The sequence below is a fragment of the Falco cherrug genome, chromosome 9, assembly GCF_023634085.1.
Source record: "Falco cherrug isolate bFalChe1 chromosome 9, bFalChe1.pri, whole genome shotgun sequence".
NCBI lineage: Eukaryota > Metazoa > Chordata > Aves > Falconiformes > Falconidae > Falco > Falco cherrug.
In genome coordinates, this window is record NC_073705.1 from 38,921,771 (window position 1) to 38,948,482 (window position 26,712).

General features: G+C 37.0%; 1 protein-coding gene and 1 non-coding gene across 6 annotated transcripts in view; both read right to left on the reverse strand.

Annotated features, from left to right (window-relative positions):
• Nucleotides 1-892: 892 nt before the first annotated feature.
• Nucleotides 893-26,712, reverse strand: part of CCAR1 (cell division cycle and apoptosis regulator 1) — a 31,571-nt gene continuing 5,751 nt past the window's right edge. For 2 of the 5 annotated variants that reach the window (XM_055719967.1, XM_055719972.1), the window contains 24 exons: nucleotides 24,354-24,526; nucleotides 23,714-23,758; nucleotides 23,013-23,045; nucleotides 21,836-22,029; nucleotides 21,191-21,305; nucleotides 20,913-21,105; nucleotides 19,648-19,780; nucleotides 19,171-19,332; nucleotides 18,496-18,721; nucleotides 17,078-17,191; nucleotides 16,018-16,184; nucleotides 15,087-15,297; nucleotides 14,195-14,278; nucleotides 13,337-13,522; nucleotides 11,501-11,692; nucleotides 11,017-11,250; nucleotides 10,609-10,720; nucleotides 10,313-10,354; nucleotides 8,840-8,922; nucleotides 7,723-7,869; nucleotides 7,191-7,311; nucleotides 6,481-6,666; nucleotides 5,884-6,089; nucleotides 893-4,553 (listed from right to left, as the gene is read on the reverse strand). In XM_055719967.1, the coding sequence (XP_055575942.1) occupies nucleotides 4,494-4,553; nucleotides 5,884-6,089; nucleotides 6,481-6,666; nucleotides 7,191-7,311; nucleotides 7,723-7,869; nucleotides 8,840-8,922; nucleotides 10,313-10,354; nucleotides 10,609-10,720; nucleotides 11,017-11,250; nucleotides 11,501-11,692; nucleotides 13,337-13,522; nucleotides 14,195-14,278; nucleotides 15,087-15,297; nucleotides 16,018-16,184; nucleotides 17,078-17,191; nucleotides 18,496-18,721; nucleotides 19,171-19,332; nucleotides 19,648-19,780; nucleotides 20,913-21,105; nucleotides 21,191-21,305; nucleotides 21,836-22,029; nucleotides 23,013-23,045; nucleotides 23,714-23,758; nucleotides 24,354-24,526 (3,419 nt within the window). In that variant the 3' untranslated portion in view covers nucleotides 893-4,493. The remainder of the gene's footprint in view (nucleotides 4,554-5,883; nucleotides 6,090-6,480; nucleotides 6,667-7,190; nucleotides 7,312-7,722; nucleotides 7,870-8,839; nucleotides 8,923-10,312; nucleotides 10,355-10,608; nucleotides 10,721-11,016; nucleotides 11,251-11,500; nucleotides 11,693-13,336; nucleotides 13,523-14,194; nucleotides 14,279-15,086; nucleotides 15,298-16,017; nucleotides 16,185-17,077; nucleotides 17,192-18,495; nucleotides 18,722-19,170; nucleotides 19,333-19,647; nucleotides 19,781-20,912; nucleotides 21,106-21,190; nucleotides 21,306-21,835; nucleotides 22,030-23,012; nucleotides 23,046-23,713; nucleotides 23,759-24,353; nucleotides 24,527-26,712) is intronic. The other 3 variants (XM_055719969.1, XM_055719970.1, XM_055719971.1) reach the window with 3 other exon arrangements.
• On the reverse strand, nucleotides 16,337-16,401 carry LOC114014244 (small nucleolar RNA SNORD98). The gene has a single exon (XR_003557664.1). It is a non-coding gene; the product is annotated as a small nucleolar RNA SNORD98 (small nucleolar RNA).

Here is a 26,712-nt window from a genome sequence, read left to right on the forward strand (position 1 = left end):
GCCCATGGGAATTTCACATGACCGGGCACTGACACTGCAGATCAAGTTATGAACAAGAACAAAAGCTAGCAATGCAAGCTCCTTCCTCAGCCTGGAGGAGATAGGGAATGAAAGGTATTAGTTCTAAATAGAAAGACATCACTGAACAATTCCAACCATTTCAACCAACGGGCACCTGTTGCTTAACATGCTCTGTAAATGTTTAGAATGTAGTGAAGTACTGCAGAAACTACAGGAAAAGCTACTAGCTCAACCTCCTAATCCTGCACCCTCAAACAAATAAAAATCAAATTGCACCATGCAACAAACAAATCTACTCAGCAACACTATTCTGCTAGCATTTTACAGAGAATAAAGAAAACTGAACTAATATCGGGGTAGATACAACAGCTTGCAGGATTACTGAATCACACCTGAAAAGATTGTTTCTCACATGTGCTGTAGGGTACTTGACCTGAATCCTTGAACAAGTTAGAATCCACTTGTTAAAGAGAACAACAATTCAAAAACCATCAGGATACAAGAAAATCAAAAGCAGCGTACAACTGCAGTGTCACGTGTTTTCAAATACAAATTCAGGTATCAGGTACCTAAAAACTCAGAAGCAATGATCCTAACCACAGTTAACATACTACAAAACACAGGACTTCAAACAAAATTCGGTATGTTCCAAAACTCTTAAATTTATATTCTGTATCATGATGCCACAGATTATATAGTAGATGACTTAAAAAGGAAAATTACTTTTGCTTGGAAGTAACACATTTTGTTATTAGAGCTTTTTACTGTTAATACTTCATGCAATAATACATCCAGTGAGACCTAGTATGCAGAAACATAAAAGTTTAGTGGGAAAGCACTGGCAGTTTTGACAGCCAAGTAAAGATACTCATCATTTGTGCCATTTTTATTGTTGCACTACATGGCAATATACAAGTCCCAGCTGAATTTCTACTGAACCATTTCTGCTTTCTGCAAAATATTAGCATTAAGTGTGCTAAGTGTGCTACCTACACATTTTGTAATCTTACTGCTGGCCATAAGACTCAGTCACTCAAAATGAAATATTTTATATTTTTAAATATAAACTGCACTGAACAAATGCATTCAAGGTAAGAACCTGACCTGGGTACACAAAGATTACAGAGAAGCAAGAGAAAAAACATGTTTTGTGCACATTCTGGATAAAATCACCAGCTAAAGTTAACTGTGTTACATAAGACCAAACAGATATTCACACAGCACATTACTCAGCAGAAAGATGGACTGAAAATTCATTCATCTCTCTCAAAGCAGTTAAAACACTGAAAAAATAATGTTATCTTAAAGGACTAGGCTGCATAATGTTAGATTCTGAAACAACTCAATTGTAAATGCTGGATCTGTGGACACCCATGGGCACCAAAGAATTCCAGCGTCTGCATCGTATGCTTCAGAGTGCCCAGGCTGTCGGAGGACACTGGATAAACCAAGCAACAACCGGGAAGTGATTTTGCAGCAGTGCCCAGGCACTGCATGCACAAGCATCAAGCGCTGGGCGAGTCAAAAAAACATTACATATCTTCATCCTGGTAGAACACACAGTGGTGCTGGAAGCAGCTCCATTATCCTGCATGCAATCCTCAACACTTCAGAAAACTTTGGCAGAAAGTAGTTATTGGTCTACTTGCCCACTGTTGCTATGTAGCACTGAAACTATGTAATTCTGCCTTTTTATGCCAGAGCAAAAGCAAAGGGGCCTCAAGAGAGTCTATTCTAGACCATTTTGCATACACATGAATCACTTGGAACTTTCTTCCTAGCCTTACTCATAGACATCCGCTAGTCTGAGTATTACTTTATAAGGGTTTAACTCATTAATTCCACCATACTAGACAAAATACAAAAGGGGAGGAAAATAATCTATGAACTGAGCATTTACTGGCCTGCTGTAGCAGTGCTTTCTCTACAAAACAAGGCAGCCTGAGATTTACAATTTTCTATGGAGCATCCATGATGATTCTACAACTACAAACAAAAACCAGACTTTGAGGCATCAGGGTAAAAGTCAGCTCGGGCTCACTTTTACCAGCAACTCATAGGTAACACAAGACTTAGAAGTGCAAAGCCCGTGAGATGCAAAGTGTGGATATAAAATGCAAAAACAGTGTTCATAAATTAAAACTGACAGATTGCTTCTCCAAACCTCTATTACTGATCTGTATTCAACTTTTTAAGAATTAATTACATTTCTGGGAATATTACCGAGAATCTTTAGCTAATACACAGCATCAGTGCTAGTCATACACGGAATCTTGTGCGGTTTGGTAAACCAACTTTAACAAGCTGAGGAACGTATCTGTTCTTCCTCAGATTATTTGTGCTTCAGGAGACTGGTCAAGCTCTGTAGGTTGTCAAACTTTTCCTTGTTTTTTTTCCTTTATTCTTTACCCTTTTGAGTTCCTTTCCAACATAAATGCAGACTGTACATAGTATTGAAACACTATTACATCAAAGCAATATAAAGATTACAGTCATTCTAACAAATACTTTTTTTCTTAAGTACTGTAAAAATCTGTTATCACTCTAGCAACTATCTCACAGGGCCACTTACTGAAACACAAGATGAGGCCTGCTTGTGGCAACAACTGCTTTCAGCTCAGCAGTTTAATGTAAAAACACCCCAGCAAAATATTTCAACAGATGTTTCAGTGTGCCTAAAAAGTGTTGAATTCTAGAATTATTTTCTTGTAGGTTCACATGTACTGCTGAAATCCATTAACAAAGTAATTCAAATGCAATCCTTTCAAGTCCATTTAAATAAACAGTGCTCAACGTCAAAAATGAAACATGCCATCAACAATTTGTACAAAGGTAAAGGTGAAAAATATAATTTGATTACAAAAGAATCTGTTAACACCATCTGTACACCACAGGTAATGCTTTTTGTAAGACAAATTTATCACCATCCTCAATCATTCTGAGATGTTATCTCTTAATTCATAAAGCATGCATTTTCTGTGTACTTATATGCAATAATTAGTGTTTTTATAGTACTTCCTATTTTAGTGTGAGCAGTTACGATATTATACAGTGACTCAACTAAGATGAATGAGGGGGAAGCTTATGCATGTTATTTTAATGAAAAAGTATTTCACTGGTCTAGCTTCAAAAGAGCCAAGAAAGCTAAGTGATAAAAGCACCAGCTTAGACTCTTTTGAACATAAATTCAGGCATTTTAATGTGTATCTCAGTAAACCTACATGAGTTTCCATGTAGGTTATTTATACACGTTATGGCACTTGGACTCCCCCTAACAGGTATTTAGTTACCTAGGACATCTAGGCTAAAAAAGAAGGTCTGCTAAAATGAACCATTTCTGTAAGATAATGTTTCTGTCCCAACCTTCAAAACCCTTAATTTTCCTGGAAGTTGCACCAGAAGACTGTTCATATTTCACATTATTTGAATAAGTTGCCTCTGACAATGATGTCATGTTAACTTTTAAGTCTAGATCTCTAGTGATTTGTGAACACAAATGAAAGCAATCTTGCCCACTTCCAACAAACCAGGTTGTGTCCTGCTCCGTAGCAGTTATAACATGGAGTACCGATACTTGTGTATCCATTCTTTTGTTGGACTAAAGCCTTTGAAGTTATTACACATATTAAGAAAGAGGTCCAAATTTAATTAAAGGCTGTTTACAACGATAGCATTTTCTCCATGTAAGGCATTATTCTGACATCTACTGGCCTGGTATCCAACCATACATTTTCATACACTGCATTTATTATTAGAAAGGAGCATATATATTAATCCAGAGATAACAATTAAATGAACACAATTGACATACATTTAAAACAGGCCCATGTATTTTCATATAAATTCCACAATACTACCAGTATTTTGGTAGGTTTCTATTGCTTTCTTAACTCATCTGAACTACTGTATATTATGAGGCTTTAATACAAGCAGCTTGGGGAAGAAAGTTGGAAGGGAAAAGAAAGTTGTGACAAGTAAAAAAAAAAATCCAAGAAGCTTTTTTTTAAAAAAAGTCTTTACTTGCAAAATTAAGCAGCATGCTATTTTGTGATTTATATTTGAATTTAAAAAGACTAATTAGACCGAAATAAAAATAAAAACCTAAAAATGGCAATTCTATAAATAATGAAAATTTTGATTTCACTAGACTTTAATGAAAAACATTTGGTAATTAAATACTTGCTACTGTTCATTACATTGATGAACTTTATTAGGGTTAAAACTATAACAAAGTTCATCCTAAAACATTTTGCAATGCAAAATTATTTTCATTCGAGGAGTGTCTCATTGAATGCTAAGAATTACAAGCAATCTTCAAGGAGCAGACACTCACATTCATAAAACTTTATACATCTTTTGGAACTAAGATATTTATACTACTAAAATCAAACATGCATCACTTCCCATACATTCTGGTATCATGATTTATATTACATTATGTAACACCATTCTTCTAAACAGCAGCAGTTTTATCATACGTTTGCTCCATTTTCTTTGGATTTCTGATCTTTATCTTCGCTCTTCACAATATCCTTTAAAAGAAAAAAGGGAGAGGATAACATGAATTCTAGAAGTACTATTTCTCATGTGAACTGTAAAGTAGCATGAGACAGATATTGTTCAGTGTCAACTTTAAATACTATGTGAACTGGTATCTTACTTTTATAACCAATTAGTATTTCCAGTATCTTCCTGAAAAATTGAGGTGGCAGAAGCTAAATGTGACCTAAGCTGTTCTGAAGGGAAGCACAAAAGAAACCTCACTTTCCATTCTAAAGGTCTGGGGGTTGTTGGGCCTTTTTTTTTTTTTTCCTTTTACCATCCCTCCACTCCACCCATTGGTTGGTGGTTGTTTGTTTTTTTTAAAGAGCAAGTGAAAACAGGTTTTGCACAATCCATTATATCAGGCTAATAATTTACTGCATCAGTTCTAACATACAATACTTACATCGGTCAAAACCACCTCAAAACACTAGGCTTAGAAGACATTTCCATCTCAAACATATAGACAGAATGAGCAAGGACATTTAACTGAGCTAAGAGCATGGCAAAATAGGGTTAGGCAGTGCCTTCAGCAGCCAGTTCTGCTGGAGTAGCAGGTCTACGCTTAGTGAAGCACAGGACTGCGTAACACTGATTAGATGGCTGCAAGGTACTACCAGTTTAATAAGCTACTGTGACTTATATGATGTGTCACTTGTATCCTACGGGGAGAGGGGGGGAATATTTTAACATTTGTTCCAGGATTTTTTCTGTGTGTGGTTTTGTTTTTAGACCTTCTGTAGATGCTCTATTGTCTTTTCAAAATAAATACAGACAGAAAGAAGCACGGGTCCTTCATAGTACCAGTTTGGCACCCAGCAGCCTTCATAAACTACTCTTCAGCCTTACCTAGTGAGCCCCCACAGCATTCCTAAGGAATATGCAAATATATTTTTGTACAGGGCTAGAAATACTCTGGAGCATTATGCAGTTTGCTTAAAACTTGTTTTACTGAAATACCCCCATATAATTTTAAATACTTAAGTTCTGCCTTGAAAAATTACTCCTAACTGATCAAATGGAAGAGCAGATTTGGACTGTTGGGGATGGACAGCAAAACATTAAGATTATTTGAGACTTAAATATTTTTTTAAATACATAAATGTTAATGTAAGTCAAGAACATGTGCTTCAAGCTTAGAAAATATAAATTTTGTTATCTTTAAATAATCAGTATTGCATTGAGCATCATTATATGTTAAGATACTAGTACCCTGAATTAACGTAAAGATTCCTTTTTATTCTTAAGTTTTTGTTCTGATAATCTAGTCTACATGAAGCTTGCAAACAATAACAACAAATGGAATTAAATAATTCTAACCTGTTTAAGAACACTCTGTATTTCATCCATAACAGTAGCTAAATTTTTGATTGTCTTATTCAGCTGACCCTCAAATTGCAAATTTTTATCATCTGAGATCTTCAAATTTTCTTGCAGTTGGCCAAGGTCCTTTTTCACTTCTTTGAGCTCCGCAGATAGACTTTTGTTAGAATTCTCCAGCTGTAGTATGGTCTTTTCATCGTAGTCTTTAAAAAAAAACCAAAAACAAAACCCAAAAAAGTCTGTCACTTCCAATGCCATGTACTTTGCATCTTAATATTACATTTACATGCCAACACCATAACTAGTGAAAAACCTGCACTGTATTACCATTTGATAACACTCAATTCTGACTACATTTTGAACTCTCACATTCAACTTGAATAAAAAACGAAAAGCATTTCAGCATGGCAACAATGGTACTCAGTAACAGTTGGCATGCAAGTTCAAAAGGCTTGGGAAATAGAAAACAGAAGCTTATGGTAAGCAAATGGCTAGGAAATGTAGATCACAAACACTACTCAAATTGGTTTTATCTACTTGAACTTCTTAGTGTCTTTTATCAACCTAAGTACCACCTTCAAAGTAATGTCTCACCTGTTTTTTCTTCTAGTAACTGAAGCTTTTGTTCTATCTCTGCTCGCACTCTTTCACTCTTCTCCAGCTTCTGTAAAAGGCTCCCAACATCCACCATAGCTCCATTGTACACGATGAGGCCAACATTTTCTTCTATGGCTTTTGATTCTTGCTTTATAGTGGGTGACGGTAACAGTAATCTGTTTCCTGTATTAGATTAAGTAGCATTAGGAAAAAATCATTCTGTCATTTTTCAGTTCTTCTAGTGACCAACCTCAAAAACTTCTTTAAAGAATAAATGGCTGAAAGAATGAATATAGATTCAACTTTGCTGGTTTATCCCTCACATTGCTCTCCCTGCTGCAAAAAAGGGGAGTGTCTCCCGTTATATTGTTTCTATGCCCGCCTTCTGCGGCAGTGTTCTTCAAAAACCAGGCTCTGTTCTACCTACAGCAGTGATCCTCCTGACTGCAAAACTGCTGTGAATGAGAAATGTTGGTCCTCCTTCCTGCTCCAAGATAAAAAGATTTCTCTTACAGATATAACAAGATGTGTTGGAAGCCAGAAATACTGTAATTTATGAATGAAAAAGGTTTACTTCTTCGAACTGGCAGGTTCCCAGCAGACATGAATTAGTTTCTGTAAGAAAGCAGGTGTCTCAGAACTCTCATTATCATTCCCACAGAAACAATTATCTGGAAGTTTGTGGCATAAAAAATAAATAATACTACCTAACATATCTTCCTGAAGCTCTTCAGACTCTTCTTGGTTTTCTTCATCTTTAGAAGTATCTGTTAGTCTTCTGTAAAAGCAAGATTCTCTAAGCACTACTTTATTAAGTAGCTTCTTGACCTAAAACACAGCCATGGAAAGAAATACAGTGTTACTTCATACATAGACATTGTAGTACCCAAGCAAGAACGTTTTAACTTGGGAAACAGAGAAATTGCCAGCTTTTTGAACCTTAACATACTGGGACTTAAAATGAAAACAAGCTGGGGGTGGGGCGGGGAGAGGAAGATACAGTATCGAGGCAAAAGCTACATATACGTTATGGGTGTATCAAGAGCCATAAACTTCACCTTTTAAATCCAAAACAATTTACAAAATATTAAGCTAGTATTTAATTGTAAATACGAAGTGGCTACATAAAAATCAAGAATAAAGTATGTGAGCAACAGCCTTCAGAAGCTAAACTGTATTCCTCTCACTTAACAGCATTCCTACAATGTTTTCAAAGAGATTTCTATTACTATACAAAACCTGAGCACGTGACAGGTGTAGTCCAAGAGTGTACAGTATCTCCTCCATGTCCTTCTCCAGAAGATATCCACAATGACTTTGATCAAAATAAACAAAAGCCATCAGAAGATCCCTATTAACAGTTACCATCTGCGTCTTGTCTTTCTCCTACAGAAAATTCATTATGGGATCATTAGATTAAAAATCATCTACTAAAACCACAAACTTCTCAGTTAACAAAAGTTTTCCTCAGTTCATTTTACTGTTACTTTCAGCAATGCAATTAATGTAACTAGCATTTACCTACTGAGCTCAAACATTATACAACCAAGCTATTTCGGACAAGTAATCCTTCAAATATTTGGACAGTAATATTTGGTAGACATACTTTCCTTTTGCTCATGCTAATATGTAAACAAAATTCCCCTAACTCAACAAGTAATAGTAAACACCCCTTCTCTCCATCATATTTTACTGAATGGCTGTTTTCAGAGTGAAAACCCCATAAACATGTAATGATTGAGCATCCGGCTCTCACAGCCACAGTAATTCTGCAGACTCTTTTCCCATTATTCCTATTCCTACATCTCCTATTTTTCCTTTAAGAAAACAAAGAGAATCAGAAACTTGTTTTATTCTTGCATTTATAAACAAAGTTTAAGCGTAACAAATGAAACTTATGCTGTTCCTTAATCTGAACTGTCGAGGCAAGCTATTGGCCTCATGACACAAAAAGACTTCTATTTTCCCGCAGGGAGATGTAAAAACATAACATGATTCCAAGCTCCACAACTGAAAAGCCAGTTTATCAATCAAGTTAAGCTTCTACTTTTCTTATGTAAGAATACAGCAGTTGAAAATAACAGATAAACCAATCACAACTGCTGCTGCTTATGTGCACATACAGCATTAGTCCTCACAGATCAGTACCTCATACAACAAAGTTTTTCCAACAGCTTTCACCAAATGAACTTGCTCTCACACGTTCCCTAACTTTTATATACACTTAATGTTTCAGTCCGGAAGTGCTGAAGAAATCAAGGAGTGCAAGTGGGTCTTCTAATAAAAATAAATCTAAGCTCTAATTAGAACACCTCTAACAAGATTAAATGTAGTTCTTAAGAAAGGCATTAATTACTTTATCTTTAGACGACCTCTCTTTACAATGCCTATTTCCCTCTCTTCTGTCCTCCCGTTTGTTCATTTCCTCTTCATCCCGGTCTGTAAAACAGGAAGAAAATTCAACATACCCACAGCAAATGATTCTATAACCTCAAAATACATACGTTCATTAAAAAAAAAGTTCACACACACACCCCCCAAGACCTGAAATAAATATATTTCCCTGAAAAATAATTTACAAAAAAGCATTGAAGCGAGTCCTGTCAAACTTTTGATTTTTCTCTGGGTCTTACGTTAACATAAGCCATTTATCATTTTCTTTCCCTGTGTTTCTTTCACACACTCAGGAGAGAGGAGTTGAAACAAATGCTAACTAGGCCAAAGTAAGTGCCACCAACATCACCATCTATTTAAGCGGTGTGCAGAAAATGACCACAATTCTCCCTAATGAGGCTTGGCAGAGTCTGCAATTCAGCTACAGTTATTCCTATTAGAACAAAAATCAGTACTATTTACTCTCTAATATTTTATATTATAAAACCCATATCAACTATATAATTAAAAGCAGTGTTTATACTCATGTCTGAGTGAGATATTACTGAACCTATGATTTAGATTCTCCAAGAAGTTACAGATCACATTGCTTACTAGACGTGAATTACAAACTGTAGGATTTTTCTTTAAAGGTAGATGGTACAGTAAAACTAAATTTACAATCAAGAGAGAAAAAGGAATACGAGAACTGCAGGGACAGGTCATGACACGTAGCTCTGTACCTTATGTGCAAGTCTTTGGTGAGAGAATCACAGGCCAGGTTCACCTTTAAGCTCACCTTACTTGTGAGGAAAAACTTTGGTAACAACTATGTATCACACCACTTGACTAATTTTGCACACACGTTTTGAGAATCAATAGCTTTCTCCTGCACCTCCATGGCACATTGGATTGTTCTCAGCAGCTCTGACTGGGAACGGCACAAGGAGGGATTGCGGGAAGTAGCAGCACTGGTACAGAACAGACAAGACCAGGGTGGTCTCAGCCAGATCATAAAAGTTGTTTCAAGAACCACAGATTAGCACCTATTTTTAAGGCTGGTGCAACAGTCTGCCAAAAATACAACTGAAAACGCTGGGGCTGAAGTACCTAAACAGTTCAAACCCACATCTCTAGCAAAAACTCTCCACAAAGGAAAAAAAACCCCAAGTACAAAACAAAAAGCATACAGCATGTCTTACGCCCTTCTGAATCTCTGAGCAGGGAAAGAGCTATTGCTGCTCCCTGGAGACAGGAAAGTTCCCCAGCCCCTTTCCCCATTTCTTCAGGCAAACACAAGTCCACCCAAACAGAAATCAACTCCTCATATCCTCATGTAACGAGCACCCCACACCACAATCTGGCCTAATAAAAACAGGATGACATTTCAGAACTGAGGAATAGGAAGGTAGGCACTTAAAAGTGGCTTGGTTTTTCAGAGGTGCTGAATACTCACATCTCCTACTGACTTCAATGGGAGTTGCGAGTGGTCTGCATTCTGAAAAAAATAAAACCACTTCTATATGCATGCCTTACTTTGAGTACCACAGCTAGTTTATATTAACTATGTTCATAAAATGCCTAGCATAAAGGCACTTACATTTTAAGAAGATCTTGTCAGAATTACTAAAATAAAATCAGTCTAATAATGCAATTTTAAATTGTCTAGTTCCAGTGCATTCTCCAGCTTGAAAGAACACATCAGTGACAATAAAAAAAAATTCTGGAAGCCACGTTCATAATTCAAGATACCTTCATCTTCATCTTCAGCATCTTCTGCCTCCATTGGATCATATTCTTCTTGATTATTGTCATCTTCAGTTTCTTCTTCATCTTTAGAATCATCTTTCCTTTTATCTTCCCTCTGTAACGAAATTTCCTAAAAATTTAGCTAGTCAAAACTAAAAAACAGGGAAGTAAAAACCTCACTACCATTCACTGAAAATTTGCATGTTTATATTTAGTCACCTAAAAACTAAATACAAATCATGTGATGCAGCTGAATGCTAGATTGAAACATATTTACATAGATGAATGAGTCAAAACAATTAACTAACACTACAAGACCTGAGTTTTCAAAAGCAATAAAATTAAATTCAAATAGAAACAGTTTAATATTGATCCAGACAGGAAAGTACATCATATGGGCTAGCTGCTGACCTTCTTTTCATCTCTATCTTCTTTTTTGTCTTTATCGTCTCCAGATTTTCTCCTCTTAGGTTTTGGATCATCTGTTTCGTCATCTTTTTCTTCTTTTTTTTCTTTTCTGTCATCTTTTTTGCCTTTTTTGTCTTTTTTGTCCTCCCTCTCTGGGAGAGAGATCAGTGCTTTGTAAATTCTGACACCAAAATCTCTCTGAAGCATTTCATTGAAGAGTTCTGCAAACAATGATACCTGCACATAAAGGAGAAGGAAAAGAGAACTGACAAGTTTAGAAACCTGTGCATTTCTTCAAGGTATCATACAGTGACTATACAGCTATTGTAAACAATGTCCCAAAGAATTTTTTTCTAGGTACAAAGAAATGAACTTACTTATTTTGCTATGCTATCACAAACTTCAACAATTTAAGAATACTGCAGTCATCACACAGAATTTAAGAAAAACTAAGATTAGCTACCTGTAAGTAGCACAGTTAAATTACCTCAAAGGAATGTTCTTTATTATCTTCTAATCTGTAATCCAGAAGAACACTAAGAGACATAATGCTACAGTCAAACTTTCCACTCTTTGCTGCCCAGTTAGGATGTACAATGATTGCTGGTTCATCAGGCAAGATATATCGTCTTTCTCGCCGCTGACGTTCCATTTCTTCTTGACGTTTTCTTTCTTCTTCCTAAAAAGAGGCAACAACCCAACATAGAGCATGTTCCAAAGCTGAAGTTTCAGCCTATATATTAGTTTTTAGGACTTACTGCTTTGCACTAAGTGAAGGAAAGCCTAAGCTGCTGAATGCAACGCAGAAAATAGAATGCTGGTCTGTGGCTTCTGTCTACAACGCATACTGTCTCCACTGCCAACACTCACCTAAGAAAACTGGAAACTTGAGCCACACAAAGCAGGACGTGCAGTGTTTTTAGACCACAAAGCAATGAGTACCTTCCAACTATCTTACGGTGCTTAACCGCAACATGCTTATTCAACACTGGAAGGACTCGAGCTATTTCTTTTCAAGGAATTGTATGCGAGCTAGCAAAGTGTCAGTGCTCCTGAGGGGTCTTGTGTTTGTTTACAGGTGTTTTTAGAGCTGTACAGTACTGTAAACTGTCTTAATCCTTACACAGAAAGAGTAAAGGCTTTATACATCATCTTCTCGAAGATACCCAACACAGCTTAAGTAATTTACTTGGCTCTTGGTTATAGGAAATGCAATCTCTAGAGATAGAACTGATGCAAATCAAACAAAAGATTAAAAAAGGTGAAATACCAAGCAGCTTACTACTGACTACCAAGAGAGAAATACTCAGGTCTTATGGGTGTGGAGAAAGTGTCATGGCAGAACTTGTGCTTTTTAAAAAAGCAAGCACAACCAAAGTTCCCTTCCCTGATCTTAGAAGAAAACAGTGGCAAGAAACCCCAAGATAGTTGAAGCTCTTCCAAGCTGTGGGAGAAGGCAGCAGCTGACAGAACTCGCAAGCACATGGCCTTTGCTCCCTCAACAAGGTTTACACATATACAAAATTTCAAGTCACCCCATACTTCTTAGCAGGTAATACACAAAAAGGCAGGTTCAAAAGGAACTAACAAACAATACATTCTCCAGACACTTACAGCCCCTTCCTGTGGTTCAGCTTTGGCCTTACTACACAGATCTCATCTACCCTTGTGAAACAGCAAAACAGACTATGTAATATTAAAACTACCAAATGCAAAACTGAGAAACTTCAATACACAGGAATTTTATCCAAAAGCAAAAATTAAAGCCTCATCAGAAGGGGAAAACAAACCTAAGCAAACTATTAACTATGTGAAGAAACTGGGCTGTTTGAAACACTATAACCTTTTACAGCCTGGAACCTGCCCTCTTCCCATTTCCACAATAATTCCCTAAGGCTTCTATGTCCCCAAAAGCAAATACAACTAAGCAGCTGCTTTTCATGTAGGTTTAAGTAGTTAAGATCTTGTTAAGTGTGTTCACCTGTTCTCAAGCATAGTTTCTCTCAGGAGTTTGGGATTTATTTTTCCTTACATTTAAGGCCTGACATTAATTCAAAAACCCTTAGCATAGCTGTGTATTTCAACTGACTTTGCTGATAAAAAGAAATTCAGACTTGCCAAGATTTGGTTCCAATCCAGCAGCTCAGGTTACAACAAGAGTTCTCAGCACAGTCACAGAACTACAAAATTCCAACACAACTAGGCATATTCCTGTACTTTTAATGTATTAATACAGTATTTTATATATTTAATTTTATATACAGTATTTTACGTATTTATATATATTTAAGAAGACATAAACCAAGTATGTCCAAAACCTAACCTCTTTGTCATCTTCAGATTTCCTGTCTTCCTCCTCTTCCTCTTCTTTCTCAGACTTCTCTAGCTCCTTTTGCTCTTCTTTTTGTTCCTCTACTTTCAGCTGCTTTGTCAGTCGAGCTATCAACTGAGATTTCAGTCCTTTAGAGCTAAGGGTTCGACTTTCTAATTCTTTGCGAAGGTCATTTACCTGGTAAATAAAGGCTCTGTAAGCGATATCAACCAGTGACATTGCAAAACATCTGATTAACAGAAAAGGTGAAGTAAAAATTAAGTAAGAGCACTGAAAGTCAACTGTATTTTTTAAATCTGTACTGAAAACCACTAGTATTTACTGGTACATAAACCATATTAAATTTTAAGTGTTCTCCTCAAAGAATACCTTTTTGAGGAGCTCTTCAGAGGGGCAGGGGAAGGATTTCACTAGAGTAAAATAGTTTATTACTATTATTCATTTAAGGAAATTTTTAATTATGTCTCCTAACAAATTTTTGTCTAAGTACTGCCTTTTAAAACTAACATTAAAGTATTTTAGACCCCACATTTTTTAATGCAAGTAGATATGACCAGATTACCGCAGAACTTTCATTTTCCAGTTAATGTATCATATGCGATACCCTTTCATTGTACAAAGTTCAAAAGTTCTGAGTAGTTTCCATTAGCTGTATTTCACTTTTTAAAATCAGGAGTCACACTTGCATACTGTGATATCACATCTAATACCTACAAAATCAGCAAGGAAGTTAAAACACTACTGAAGCTTTTTGCTCAGTTAAGGGAATATACTGCTGTATTTCGGGTGATGCCTTAAAAATGGAAGCGGCGTACAACGAAATAAAATTTTAAGAAAAACGTTAGTTACCTTCATTGTTTTTGGATCCAGTTTAGACCAGTGTGTAGGTGTAGAGATCTCTTTAGCTTCCCCATCATCCTTTTCCTCTTCGTCCTGACAAATAAAATTTAGAAATTATCATTCAGAAAGCTTGAAAGCATTTCAGTTATTTTTTAAATTCTGTTGCTGATCTGTGCAAGGTCACAACTGTTTCAGATAGTCTTCTCCTAAAGTTATTATTTAGACAAGTTCACACACACATTCTACCACTTTATAAATGATCACAGTGCCACTCAGCCAATACAAGCCAGATCTGTGGAACACAAAAGGGTGATAAGCAACACCACAAAGAATATTGGGGTTACACAGACACTGCTGGTCTCCATTAACCACACAGTGTGTGATTTCCCCCCAGATTTTAAATCCCCCAAATTACTCTTTGTTCAGTCAGACCTTCCCTTATTCCAAGATGTTGATCAGCCACATGGCCTGAAATTCAGATGTTTCAGACTAGTGTTTTGTTCAATTTCAAATATCACAATTAGAACTGGCCACAAGAAAGAATTTAGGAATTTTAGAAAATGGCAAAATGTTTAAAGACAGCTATTCATAAACTGCATCTCACTCAACAACTGGTCCCAGATTCCAGCAACTACATCTATGATAAAAAATTTTCTGCGCATCATAAGCACAATTTAATTCCATTTGTGATTATCAGCATACACATTTAAAATTAGTGAACTAGCTGAAATAAAAATAAAAACCAACATTCACTACACTGCTGAAAGCTGGTTTACCAGTCATTGTTACCAGTTATGTTCCTCCTATGTATGTATGTTGTGTAGTATGTGGTGTGCAATTTGTGCCTGTGTTCCTGTGCCTGTGAGAAGCAGAAATAGAAAAAGGGATTAGCGTTCAGTGCCTGTTCTCCATCAGCCTCCTTGCGTTCACCCTGAAGCTTCTCGACCAGCTGCTGCTTGTATCCTCGGGAGAGGGTTTCCCACTCTGAGCGGGTGGGAAGGCAATGCCAAACATCCGGGAAAAATAAAACCACTGTCTCCACATGAGCTGGAACTGTACGCCCCTTGTGGGTCTCCTCAGGGCGATGGTAGCGAATCTCTGCAAAACGGTACCTGTTGCAAGGGAAGAAGCATGTTGGAAAAAAAATTCTACAATACATTTTAAAGAGCCTAGATCACTTGTAGCACATCAAGTAAAGAAACTTTGCTGCAAGACCTTGAAGTTTATCTAAAGAAAAAAATTATGGAAGCCATATTTTCTCTTTTGTCACATTTGTAAAACGGTATCACGATCGATAAGGAGGAAAACCAACAAAATTATTTTCATGTAACTTGTTGCTTAGCACACGTAAGTTTAATGTACAAATAAAAGTTGAAGCACTTCAAATTTAGCATACAATAGGCTTTCCTGGTATTAGTAAAACCGCAATGAGTGTTAACACAGGACAAAAACTCATCAAGAGAAAATATGGCTATATAACGAACAGCTATTTATTTATAACAAAAGAACAATGAAATGGAAGTTCTCTTGACGATCTTCTCCAGCTATGCACAAAATGAAAAATATTTTCAGCACACATTCATTAAAAATTACAGCATAACATATCAAAATAAATCCAGAATTTTTAATTAGTTCCTAATGCAGTACTCAGCAGAGTTGGCACCAATCAAGCTTATTACAAAACAGAACATCCTTTGAGTAGTTTACCTGCACTACCAAGAGCAGCTGACAAAGAAAAAAAAAAAAAAAAAAAAAAGGTTTTTCCATCTTAAAACTCCTGGTAACAGACAAGTATTTCTACAGTGTACTTTGCTTTGCAGTACAGTACTTACCATTGTGTGCACACACTTAAGTCAATCCCTGTAAGAGCCTTGCAACAGCGAATAGCCGTCTTTATCAGCACGGAAGGGTCCTTTTCTGGATCAGGTCCATCCAGTGAAGGGGACCAGTGTCCTCCAATAGCCATAGCTTCATCTTTGCCTTTCATACCCACTAAAAACTAGACAAAAAGAGTCTTCTGAATGTTCCCCTGCTAGGGGTAAAGAGTCATTTTTCCCAAAGTGCAAAGAATATTTCATAGCGCACACACTGAAATCCGTGAGTAAACTGTCACATTATTTTGAAATCTGAAAATGAAAGTCGGTCAAGAAAGAGTTCAGTTATTTTTCTTCCACATACTATTTCAGAAATGGAATAGGTTTAAAACATCATCACTCATTCTTGTTTGCAAGACTTTCCATCAAGTTTGTTATTTGGTACACATTTGTTCCTTTGCAATTAAAAGCTTTCTAGCATAAAGGACAGATACAGATTTAAATGGTGTCTTGATTCCAATACACATTTATAGGTGTTCCTGCTTAAAAGTGATAAAGCAAAGCTACTAAAGGTAAGACCACAAGAGCATTTATCTATAAATTCAAGTACCTCCCCACATGCTTTACGGTGATGGAGTTTAACTGGAAAACAAGTCTGTGTTATCCTGAAACACCACAGCACTTACAGATTGTTCAGTTTAACCACAGCTGAATTTCACTTAATACAATGGTTACTTAACTGTTGCTTTGTTTGTATTCTCTTCACAGCTGAGCCCTTAAAAAAAAGTCTTAAGTGTTTGTGAAAAAAGGCTAACAAAGTTAATTATTATATAATTAATGTAGGTTTCTCCAAATATCTATTGTTTAACTAAGCTGAACAAAGCAGTAAATATGAAAGCAGTGAAGATGGAGTTCCTACAAAGTGGAAAAAGAACTGACATTTAAACTAGGTCTCTTCAGATGAAAAAAATGAAGCCATCGTTTAGCAGCCTACAAACTCCTTCCTTATTGACAGATATTCTGAAGCTCTATAACCAACCTTTATTGCCAAAAGTGTCTGGCATTGAAGCATATTTACCTTTACAAGTCTAGCAGGATGCTGAAATCCATCACGAAGTTCTTGGGGATCTTCAGCCAGAGCACATGACTTATGATAGAGATCCTCCATACTAGGACTAGCCATCAACATCACCTGTTGTGTAAGTCAGATCAATCTTGTGAAGGTCTCCCACTATGACTGGTAAACAATGACCACAACTTGCAAACACATACATACCAGTGCTTTTTCCTTAATGTCACAAAAAATCAGAACAAGTAAAGGTAAAATAAAATTGTAGAACTGAGTGTTAAAATGTCTGCAAGGACCAGTTTCACTCTGTCCCATATGGATGCAAAGTGTTATCTTATTAAAAAAAAAAAAAAGGATAAACTGAAAGCATGTAACAGCAACATGCTTCACATGTCATCACTATATGCCAAATACCCTATACCAAGAACCACACAGAGTACATTTCTGGTTTCAGTAACTGACTCTTTCCGCTTTCTCACAATCGCAGGAGAACTGACCAAGAGATTAATCTGCATCCTCATAGCATCCCATTAGCCCAGTCAAATTTAACAAGATTGCCTTCTATCCTAAACAGGTTAATATTATGAATCAGGATGCTATTCCTCAGTTACTGAATTTATTTTGAAGCTTAAACTTCTGAAGGAAAGCTCTTGCTCTGAATCAATAAACTGAAAAAAACAGTATGTCTGATACTTGAGCCAAGGCTTCAAAGTTTTTATACACAGAAGTCAAGTAAAGTTGAGTCTTCCAGATATACAAGGATTAAAGGCAGTGTTGTTTCTAAAACTATCTTTAACATGAAATACTTTAAAACAGATTGACCTAGAAATCTCAGACCTATTTTAATGAAAGAGCTTTCAAATGAAAGTAGTTTTAGGAAGACATTTTGACACTGAGGTCTTTAACACATCATTACAGCTCTTGATGCCGCATTTTTTGAATATGCTGGGATTATGTAAATGTCAATCTACTTTCACCAAAATAACAAATATTGAAATGAATCTGAAAAGAAAGAATCACTAAACAGAAGAGCACAAACTGCACAGAAAGGACCCTTGAAGGAGAAAAAAACATAATAGAAAAAGGGGTGCATTAACTATTCAGAATGAATTGCCTAAGAAATACATTCAGAGATGTTGCAGAAGCTGGCTTTCTTTCCTATAACCACATCCATACAACTACGTACAGAGCAAGGAAGAGACCACAGTAAAAACAAGATTTAGGACAGCTCTAGTAAGAGAAAAACAAACTGATTTCAGTCATGACTCTTCAAGCTCTACATACTAGCTCTTCACAGAAAAGTTTAAAATGCTGTATTTTGCTCAAATCACTGCACTGTATTTTCAGTTCAGTTATAATCACTTTTTCACCCTATAAGTAAAAAAATTTTCTAATGAATAGTCATAATACTGGAAACCTATACAAACCTTTGCACTGTACAGATGATCAGCATCAGGTGGATCAAGGACCGCAGCATTTTTATCTATAGGATCTACTTCTCTATGCATTACGTAGAAATTACAGTAGTTCCCCAGCTGAAACGGTCTAGACATAGGAAAAGCATCCACCCAAGTAAACTGAGCATCAAAGAAATCACTTGGGATATACAAGTTCTGGTAACGCCTCCTCAGCTCCATCATATCACAGCTACGGCTGAAATAAACAACAGTATTTGAAAGATACAGCAATAAAAGAACGATTAATAAAGCACATAATTACAAGATATTAACTGGAAATATAACCATTGTCTATTTAATAATAGAGATATAAAATGTAAAGAGCAATGTATTTCAGTTAAAAGCGTCATGGATCAAAGTTTAAACACAAGTAACTACTAAACACTCTTCCAATTAAGGTGCCTGTATATTAGAGAATATTTATTAAACAGGGTTATAAAGGTATTGTGCAGTAGCATTCAAACATAACAAAGAACCTAGTAAAAGTTTAACGTACAAGGTTCTCAGCCATTACATATTTGATCATTCTTTAGATTTAAGATCATCATTTAACACTCACTACACACACGTGTTGACACAGCTCACAGTAATCTGTACCCACAATTAAAGTGATACACAGGTAATCATCTGGCACTACAGACGTACCAGTCCAATGAAAACTTGGAAAACTGAACCGTGTAACGAGGAACAACACGTCGCGGTCTCCGAGGTGACCTCTCCCTCTCTCGTCTAGGTGATCTCTCTCTGGAGCGTTTTCTCTGGGGTGATCTTTCCCGGGACCTACGTCTCTCTCGTTCTCTTTCACGACTTAAAAAATACATACAAATATTTTTGAATGCTGATAACACAAAATGGTTTCTAGCACAAAAGAAGCTAGACCTGTCAGAGTTGACTCACAAAAAGAAGATGAGGAAGTTCCTCATAGTTTCAGTGCGCTGTCTCTTTACCAGAGACCGATTATACAATTCCTTCATTTCAGATAGACAAGAACTCTTCGCCAACATCTAGTGGTAAAGGCACTTGTGCATATCACTGACCGACTCTGGAGCAAGAAGCTCAGCTCTGTTTGAAGACAGGTCTTTACAGAACGCTTTGATTATAGTCTAGTCTTCTACAACATACCTCCTGTCATCTTTTCGGTTTGGCATAGGGTCTCCTCCTCTGTCATTCCTCCCAGAAAATCTGGATGGTGGGTCTAATCTTCGAGCTGGCTGAGGCTGTGAAACTAGACGAACAGGGGGCTGTAACAAGCCACCTGAAAAATATTTGTAAGATCAATACATAATAGGGGGCAACTATCTCCACTTTACAAACATTGCTGCTTTACAGTTGTTTCACTTGTGCATGTTTTCTGAATATCTCGAGTCAAATCTGTTTATTAATAACACCCATCCCAAGAAAATCAAGACACCTATGCTTTTCTTCGCAGATGCAAACAGACTCCAGTAAGCAGAACTGTTTTAGAAGCATCTTCTCAAGACAGAAGCTGATGTAATCCAAGTGTATGGAACCTATCACAGTAAACAGCTAAGCCTTCTCTTGGAAAAATAATTTAAGATAGGTATACTATGGAACTAAAGAAAATCTGAAACTTATTTTTGAGGCTATTCATAGATAAAAACAGCCTCCTGAAAAATCATTCTGAAATAATTTTATTCTACCACTGCACTGATCCCCCAGCACATACTTTTGCTGTCTCAAGACATTCAACCAACCGACTGTAAATGGAGCAAACATTACTAACACCAACAAACAACTAGGACTAATTAGATTGTGATAAGCATTCATCCAAGAGTTCTGCTCATGTGATAGCTTAAGAACTTCTCTCTTGCTTTTACTGTGGGTAAGAAGTCTTAATTTTATCTTCGTTATCAATCCTATTACTGATTCTTCAGCCACTCAAAAGTTCAAGTCAACAACCATCATTGTTTGAGATTTGCCATGTTCGGCAGTTTTTCTTCTCTCAAGTGCCAACCTGACTAACTGGAATAAATAAAATGCCAATATAGAATACTAGTTTTAACAATGCAACTGTGTGAAACCCAATCGTGTTGAACACTCCAGAAGATGCTGAAGAACTACACTGCCATTAATAGTTCAACTCCCCAACCTGTCTGTGAATGTGTGAGAATAAAAATTACATTGAATTTGCTTTCAGATTATGAAATCTTAATACAAACAGGAGCCCATGGGAATTTCACTGACCAGGTGATTCTTGAGCTAGTGCCTGGCATACAGCTGCAGGAAGATGCACGTCCAAAAATAAAATTCTATAGGGTCCTTGCCATATTATTTCAACTTTTACTTCAGCCTTCTGACTCACAAAAAAATACCACCCCACACTAAGCACCAGAACGACCATGACAGACTGTGCACTGAAGGAGCACCTTTCTGCTGCGGCTGCTGCAGTAACGGCTGAGGCTGTGTCTGAAGCAAAGGTGTGATTGAAGCTGCCGATATCTGTGCCTGCAACAAGGACTGTGGCTGTGGCTGTGCCTGAACACTGAATGCAGTCTGCTGTGCAATGGGCTGAAGAACCGCTGGAGGTGTCTTCAGTAACGGCTGAGCTTGTGTCTGGTTCTAACAGCAGAAGAGAAAAATGAGTTGTGAGTGAGCTTAAACCCAGAAGCAGTCAGTGCCAGTTAGACTGGGTAACCCCATATACCTGATTTGGAAGTGTCTGGATCCTCTGTGCATTCCATTTGAATGGCATATTAGGATTGTAAGTAGCTTCTACCAAAACTCTGTCACCCACCTGAGGTGTCTTTCCTTTAACAGCACTGCAAACAATACAAAAAAAGTATTGTGAGAGTCTTATTTAACTAGTTTTATATTTGCAAGTTACATATAAAGCTGGGAGAAAACAAAGTTCATTAAAAAAGCTTGTAAAAAGAGCATCTACACCCCAAATCAGTTAAAGTACTATCTGCTTCAGCATGGAGTATGCACAGTCTTTGGCCCAAAAGCAGAAGTTCCCTGAACAGTACTGAGTCAGGACAAGCAGACAGCAAGTTAGAACACATTTAATCACCCACAAATTCTGCTATTTCCTATTAGAAGGAGCTTAATAATCTTCTCAGTCTCCCAGGCTTGGGTTTTGCATTAAGAAAATTCAAAAGCTCACATAAAGGAATGCAGATCTAGTGTTTATTAACTTAACTTGACTATGTGAATTCCAGTGTTGACAGGAAACAACATACTAACTGCAGGCACTATCAATGGAGTCACAGAGTTAAAACACAGTAATCTAAAACTTTTATTTAGTGAGGGTATCACAGAATACATCTGCAGGCAGGTATTTACATCTTACCTAAGCTGAAAAAAGACATCTTCATCCACAAAACCAAATGTATCATGTAGTTTAGTAACTACCCCAGTGAAGACACGCTGCTTTTGTGGTTGGGTTTGCTGTTGACTTGACCGGGGGGCTGGATAAGAAACAGTTATCTGGGCTGCCGGCTGAGGAGTAGACAGGCTAAGACTGGTAGGTAGTGCAACAGCTGGCTGTAAGCAAAATAAAGCAAACTATAAATCTTATAACCAGCTGAAATACCTACAACAAGGAACAGTTCCTTTACCCATGTAGACGGGAGTTTAAAATATCTCTAAAGCAATTCTGAACAGGGATTTTCAGAACATGGAAGGTTTTTTGGTTTGGATTTTTTAGATGGCTTTTTTTCTACTTTGAATGAAGACTGGCTTTGTTTATCCTTTTCTTTTAAAAAAGTCAACTTCCTCAAAATATGCACAATGTCTAGAAAAAACACAAAAAAGATGACTGTGTTATTGCTCGCAGGTAACCCGTACAGCGGGCCTGAAGAGGACAAAAGCCCTAATTTTGCTAGGAATACACGCTTAAAGAGATTTTTCTCCATTTATATCCCAACTGTAGTTAGAAGTCAGTAAAGGTTAAGGCTAACTTTCCTAACTCAACCTTCCCTAACTCAACAATTTATGTGCTTGCCTTCTTACAAAAGCAGAACATAGTAAGATAAAGAAACTAAGTAACCTATTTTTACCTTTGTATTTTAAAACATGTTTAAAAGGTTAAGTGAAAATGGAACTAGAGCAATTTATAGTGTATTAAATGGTTGCATGTTTTAAACCTGTCAAGTTCAGCAAGGTTCTTTTTAAACCTCTCTACAGACATACTGCATACTATTAACACAAAGTTAAATTCCTTCTCAAAGGCGAGAAGGATTTTCCCAGGTTGTTACTGCAAACAACTGAACACTTGAAGTTCAAACGAAAAAAAATTATTATGTAATCAACACACATTCCCTTCAAAATTAAGGAAAAGTGGTTGCTATTAATTTTTAAACCAAGGCTATGCATATTTTAACATCTGGATAAAATAAACCTCTAGCAATAAATTGTCCATTCATATTAGTTCATTTTACAGATTAAACTACCCAAGACGTCACAAATTTGCACTCTTAAATTATCTGTGTTTGGGAATGAAGACCAAACAATAAAACCAAACTAACCTGAGTTAAAAGGGTCTGCTGAGGTTGCTGCAACTTAAAATAAATAAAGTTATAAATTAATTTTATATGCTTAAGGAAATTGTACAATTTTACCTCCTCTTTACAAGTAAGAGTTTTTGCTTAATCTGAGTCAGTTAATAGTCCTTTGGGGTTTGGTCATTTCAGTAGTTTGCATATGCATAAAATTGCACTCATGTGGTCAATTTTAAGATTGTATAATCCAGATTTATTCAGTAAGCAGAAATGCTGAGGGTTTTGTAACTGAAAATTAATACCAATACCAAAAAAAATTTTGGCAGCTGGAGAAGCTTAGGCCTGTAATTTCCATGTCCTTTTATTCTTTTTCAAAATCCTGTTAAATTCAAAGACCATAAAAAAAAACTTGAGGGAATTTTTTTGGACAGCATCTTTCCAGCAGTTAAAATACACGGCCCTGTTTAGAGCAGAGTTTAGCAGGAATCGTGTACACATGGAATAGTACGTATTTTTAAATTTCCTTTTTGCATGAAGGTAGGTAGGTTTCCATTCTGATTACATCTCTCCAAGTTTATGAACTTCAAGCTCTCTTTCACTACAAAAAAATATACGTAGGTCCTTTAACCTCCCATATGAGGATGAATTGAGAAACAAATCCTACAAGACACACAACCAACATTATTTTTAAAGTTATTTGTGATGTACACAGTAAGAATCAGACAAACCTGTTGCTGTACACTATAGAGAGTCTGCTGAGGTTGTGAATATTGCTGAAACAGATAAGAGCAAAATATCTCATAAACAGGAAGTATTATTACCCCAATAATACCAAATACAAGTTTTCTGCTAAGCAAGTTTTAGATAGAAACTATTCACATTTAACAATTCTAATGCAAAACATAACTAATAGTATCACCATATTTTACTTTCGTAACAATTATTCTTAGCCTTTAGAGTGGACTGTGACACACTTCTAGCTAAAATCAGCAATTTTTCTTAAGCCTGACACTCATACAGTATCTAGGGCACAGTATAGAATCATGCAAAATGCTATTAAGGATACATAGAGTGATAGAAAATGCTGGGAACTTTAGATTCTCAGTTTAGGTGCAGCAAAACTCCTTTTCCAAAAAGGCTTTCCATAGCTAAAGGTCAGCACCTCCATAGGCAAAATTCCCACCTTCACAGGTTAACACAACTATTGATAGCTGCAGACCTAAAATCCCACTGTTTTTTTTAACAGGTTTATACTGAAATGTTCACCACTTTCCACCCTGCTTTTCTTCTGGATACTTTAGCTTTACAAAGCCACTGTTTCATATTGTTAAAGTTAATAGTCAACAGCAAACGCTCCTTTTTCTTTACCTGCTGTAACGCAGCTGCTGCAGCTGCAGCTTGCTGCTGTAAAGCAGCTGTCTGAGTTAGCTGATAGTTCGTTGGTGTTTGTGTAGTTAGGCCTGCCGCTGCCAATGCCGTCTGCTGGGTGTATATTGTAGGAGAGGCTCCAAGCAGCGATGGCTGCTGTACACCAAGAGCAGCTGAAAAGAGAACACACAGCGTAAGCACTGAGCAACTTTAAGCAGCTGAGGTTTCCGAGTGTTATACTAGACGCAGTACTGTGGTGCTTCACTCCCAAGTCAAGCTCATGAAGTAGATAAATCCAATTCCAAAATTCAAGATAAAGGATCACACCTCACTAGCTCCTCTTCCAAATTCATTTACAAATAGTACAATACAGCAGAAACACAGAGACAGCTTAATTTCCTTCTCTTAAGCTGCTTGTGATTTTACAGCTCTAGCAGTTGTCAGCTCCATCTGCACCCACCCCCAACACACACACACTGTATTCTTTCTTGAACGTATTTCAGATTTTGGATGAGCTGGATGAAGACTGTTCTCTATTTTGTAAATCAATTAATACATTTCGTTCTGTCTTAATACATTTCATTCTGTCTGAGGGCAAGAGAAATCTTTACTGTAATAGCAGCTACGAAACATGTCCTCTGAAAATGCACAAGGCTTCACTTCACTCAGTGCTGTCTTTGTCCCAGGGTGAGCTCGATTGTATAGATGTGGGGGCTGGTAGAGAAGGAATAGCCTTATAACAGGGAGTTTAATTGATCCCCACGTATAAAAGGACAAAGTCAAGCTCTCTCCAGTTCCTACTAGGAAGGCTTTGTGCTGCCCAGACTCAAACTGGAAGGAAACGTTAGTTTATGTTATTGTCACATCAGCTTTTAATTCACTGCCAAAGATTAAGCAAATCATGAAGACCTGCTATCCACACGCTACATTTTGCATGCATGTGATACTTCTGAACAAGGTATGCTTAAGCCTTACTGATGGAACCTTCAGGGACAAATAGCCTTGCACAACGCGAATCTGACTGAAGAGCTGCAAACCTATCTGGAAACCTGCTCCCTCTTTGGCAGAAGTTTTTAAAAAAGTTATCTGCAGCTGCATGATTAAATATCACTTCATCAAGCTATCAGTCTAGTCCACATGTTTAAATAAAACCAAAGAGAGACTCAGCAGGGAAACATATTGCCAGCAAAAACAGGTCAGCCAGCCACCTTCAGAACTGAAGAACATTCAAGTTGAACAACAGAGTTCCTTTCTCTTCCAAAGCCATTAAAGACACAATGAAATGAAAACCAGATTTACTGTACACTCTTCCTGCAGAGTTTGTGCTCCACAGTATTCTTACTGACCCAAAATGAAGCTTTCATTCCTGACCCAGAAATGCAGTGAGAGATTGCTTGTAGCCGGTGACCATCACCACAGAATACCCAAAAACGCTGTAACCAACTCAACAGATCCTCAGTACAGTAATCCTCTCTACCATGCTGTTCTTTCCAGCAGAGTATGATATTCAGACAACAAGTTGATGGCACTGACCGTCTTAAAATTTTGGAATGAAACATGGAAGAAATATATAAGCAACCGTGACAATCACCATCACTATGACCTGTACTAAATATTGTCACAGAAGCATTCCAGGAAATAATACTATTTTAACAGTGAAATCAAGCATTCTATAGTACAGCAAAATTATATTATTTCCAGTATTACATGACTGTTTTCTCTAGAAAAGGCCAACATTCAGGTTTCTTTAGAAGACAAGCAAGCCAAATCTGAGGCTTCTCCCATGACAGACCCTCCATTCCCTTGATCCTCTTGCCTCCTGCTTATCACATCAGCTCCAACTGAATGTGCATTTTTGATGATCCAGAAGGACATTTTCACCCGGAGCCTCACATAACACACCTGAAACAGACCTTTAAATCTAATGAAAGTGCTTTGCTGTTGCATCCTGGGACAACTTCCATTTTTCGTGGCTGCATTTGCTGGCTCACTCAAGGCAAACCACCAATGCATTAATCCTCCTCTTACTTCCACATGCTAATAGGAATTTCTGCTCACTGCAGAAATTCACTTCATGCTATTCCCTTTGAATCCGTTTGGCTACACTAGCTATTGTCAATCAGTCTAAAGTTCTATTCTGATGTTCTAACACACAGGAACGGAGCTGGGAAGCGTCATCAAGCAAGTTTCACAAGTTCTGTCCTACTTTTTGTACCAAGGATACTCACAAAAAAATTAACATGCTTGCTCCCAAAACCAGATCTTGGGGTTACACCACTCTTCAGTTTCCATTATGACAACTTCCCCTCCAGCAAAACCCATAATTATCTAAAACAACTCTCGGCCCACCCTAAGACTC